Genomic DNA, 3361 nt, shown 5'->3' with positions numbered 1-3361 from the left:
TTTGGGAGGATCAATGAGCCAAATAAGATGACCCAGGGGTCATTTGTAAAAATAACACGGCGAAGGGTGATTGCAGGACTTCAAGGCACATCAAATAAAATCAAGCGGGCGTTTTGGAACAGAACCCAAAGCGCGCACAAACAGCGGAATACGTGCTGCTGGCGTGAATTGCGAAGCCAAACAGCTGATCCGATTTACTACGAGTACGCGTACGAGTGCACGAGAAAGAGAAGGGCAGCACGTCACATGGCCCGACATCCGAGCATCCTCCACGGCCGGCAATGGCCCATCTCCCTGCTGGTGGTTGCATCCACCAGCTCTGCATTCAAGGAGGAGCCATTAATTCCAGTCTCAACTCATTGTGAAATCCCTCCTCTTCCAGCTCAAAAGTAAGCAGGCCCGCGAGCACATCACAATCGGGCGCCAGTCTCGTCACCGAGCAAATGCATCACGGGTTCACCCTGTTGCGCTTTGGCAGCTCGGTGTTTTTCGAACTAAACTGAGAAACAATGTGGTTTCTAGAAGCTGAATTACTTGGTGCTCAGGCATTGAAATATGAGGTTTCAGATTACTACGGGTTTAGAAAAAACTCTAGTACATGCACTTACCCACTGCCTGGTTAATTTAGGCATGCAAAAATGTACTCCCTCTGTCCCATAATCGTCTTGTATTATGGGACGGAGGGAGTATGTCAGAGCGGATTAACCAGCCAAAAACTACTGTAACCGATTACCACCATCACGTAATGATCCAGGCGCTCTGCCAAGAAAGAAGGCTAATTAATGAACCCAAAAAAAGTACATGCCCGGCCCGCTTGGTACGATCAGGGGACGGTGACCGTGACACCGGCGCCGCCGCCTGACATCCCAAACGGCAGCCCGCCGCCGAAGGTCACGCCGATGCCGATGGACACCGCGGCCTCGGCGCACGCAACAGGGCGCGACCCCGGGATGCGCAGGCAGCTGAGCCCGACGTCCCCCGGCGCGTCGTCGCACTCGGGCTGCGGCCGTTGCATGCCCCGCCCCGGGACGCAGTTGCCCGCAAAGTCGAAGACGCTCCGCCCCGCCAGCCGGTCGCAATCCTCGCTGATCCCGGAAAAGAAGTTGAAGGAGACCGACAGGTTCGTGATCCGCCTCAGGTCGCACACCAGCTCCGGCAGCTCGCCGGTGAACTGGTTGTGCGCGATGTTGAGCACCTCGATGCCGGAGAGGCACGACAGCGTGCTCGGCAGGTGGCCCGACAGCAGGTTGTTGCTGAGGTCAAGCACCTCGATGTAAGGCAGGAACCCCAGGGCCTCCGGGACGCAGCCGGTCAGCTTGTTGTTGAGGAACAGCAACTCACGGACCCTGCCGCCGTAGCCGTAAGCCGTCGGGACGGGCCCCGTCAGGCGGTTGTTCGCCAGGGTGATCACCGTCGCCGGTGAGGACCACAACGTCTCCGGGATCTGGCCGTCGAACTGGTTGTTGTTGAGGAAGAGCGCGTCCAGGTTCTTGGCGAAGACCTCGTTAGGGAGCTCGCCGGAGAAGCCGTTGAACCGCAGGTCGAGGTAGACCAGCGACGGTATAAGCAATGTGGCCGCGGGGAAGGGCCCGGAGAACAGGTTGTTGCTCAGGTCCAGTTCGGTGAGGTACTGCAGGTCCCCGAGCGTGTCTGGAACGGCGCCGGCGAGGCGGTTGCTGTTAAGGTGGAGGAACGTGAGGTGGGAGAGGAGGGAGAGGGCGGCCGGGAGCGTGCCCTTGAGGCTCGCATGGTTGAGGTCAATGCCGGCGACCACCGCGCCCGCCGCCGCCGCGCCAGCGGGCGGCGCGGAGCAGTAGACGCCCCTGTAGGCGCAGACATTTGGCCCCTGCCAGGACGACAGCGCGCCGCGGGGGTCCTCAAAGATGGCCGCCTTCAGCGCCTGCAGCGCCGTGTATTCTTGCCCGCCGCCTTGGATCTGCGTCGAGGAGGGCCCCAGCGAGGCGGAGCCGGGAGGAGGCGGTGGCGGCGCGGCGCCATTGATCCAGACGCCAAATGTGGCGCCGAGGCTGAGCTGGGAGGTCGGGGCGGGGGAGGACAGCAGCAGCAGCAAGGCGGCGGCCACGGCTACAGTACGTAGACGTAGCATCTTGAGAGGATTCTGCTCCATGCTTCTTGAGCCTGGTTTGGTACTGTGAGAGTGTGAGAGATTTTCGCGTGCGTAGATAGAGTGAGGGGGGAAGAGTATTGTGTCCAGTGCGCGATCCCCGAATCTAGCGAGATTGTTGGGGAAAGAGAGTGTGCAAGTCCATGCACCAGCTGGTTGATTGAATGATTTGTTTCTTTTCTTCTCGTGTTGCTTAATGCTCCTATAATCAACGACAACTTTAACCGGGATTGATGGGTGTAGGTGTGCAAAACTCCAAATATCCGTGGTGCCAACTTTCTTGCTCATACTTAGAACTGATGTCCGCTAGAGTGCCACGTGGTGCGAACCAGTCTTGCCCTGCACCTTCTATCTGTCTCTCTCTTCTGCAGTTCTGCTTCCCCAGGCAGACTCGCGAGTGAAGGTGTGGTGGAGAGGGAAAGGGAGCCTCCTAAAGCATCTTCAATAGATGATGTAGATGCATAAATAACTATTTTTTATACTTTTAAGGACTAAAAATGCTAGTCTAATAGATGATGTAGTGTAAAAAAAATACATTACCTCCTTCAAGTGATGTAAAACGGTTGGTCCCACGCCAACGCCAAACCGGCATTCATTTCACTTCTGCCCGTCCCATCCTTCACCTCCCCTCCCCCCGCCTTCGTAGGTGATTTTTGCACGAAAACGGTCGCTCGTTTGCACGTCCCTGACCTCGACGCACTCCCACCGCCTATGTCTGCCATCGTAGCCACCATAGCGGACGCCGATTTGATTTCGCCCCGCTGGCGACCGCGCGCCGATTTACAATTTCGTCGGAGCTCCGGCGGCCGTAATGGTTGTAGAAGATCTCGAACACCTTCTTGTAGCAGTTGCCAGTCGCCAGAGCTAAAAGGGGTTGTGGCGCGACCACCGCAACCGGCTGAGCCGGCGGTTTCTCGGTTGTTGCCTTTGTCGATGCGTCGCCGCGAGCGGAGTCCTTTGGTAGCCACGCGGCCGTCCAGAGGCCGTCTACAGCCGCCACCCACCCGCCACTTGCAGTCTGCAGCCGCCACCCCGGCTCTGACCCGCCGCCGGGCGGTTGCTTCCACCTCGCCCGCAACATGTTCGAGCAAATTTCCACAAGGTAAAAAATCGTGCAAACTTGGAGGTTTTTTTTATCAGGCATGAAGATGTTGTTTGATGGTGATTTCCGCATTGTAGATGAGCTCGTGCGACTCCTCTTTGATGGACGATTCCTCGTCGGATGAGTAAATTGTT

General features: G+C 57.4%; 1 protein-coding gene across 1 annotated transcript; it reads right to left on the bottom strand.

The window, feature by feature from the left end:
• Positions 1 to 738: 738 nt before the first annotated feature.
• LOC119329256 (leucine-rich repeat extensin-like protein 6) lies at positions 739 to 2358 on the bottom strand. The gene has a single exon (XM_037602270.1). The coding sequence runs from the start codon at positions 2126 to 2128 to the stop codon at positions 824 to 826; it is 1305 nt and encodes a 434-aa protein (XP_037458167.1). The 5' UTR covers positions 2129 to 2358; the 3' UTR covers positions 739 to 823.
• Positions 2359 to 3361: the final 1003 nt, after the last annotated feature.

Source organism: Triticum dicoccoides, chromosome 1B, assembly GCF_002162155.2.
Source record: "Triticum dicoccoides isolate Atlit2015 ecotype Zavitan chromosome 1B, WEW_v2.0, whole genome shotgun sequence".
Classification (NCBI taxonomy): domain Eukaryota; kingdom Viridiplantae; phylum Streptophyta; class Magnoliopsida; order Poales; family Poaceae; genus Triticum; species Triticum dicoccoides.
The sequence above is the reverse complement of the archived record's forward strand: the minus strand, read 5'-3'. Positions and strand labels throughout refer to the sequence as shown.

What these genes read in the sequence shown, in the direction of transcription:
- LOC119329256 (XM_037602270.1), bottom strand. Translation starts at nt 2,128, where the DNA reads ATGGAGCAGAATCCTCTCAAGATGCTACGTCTACGTACTGTAGCCGTG.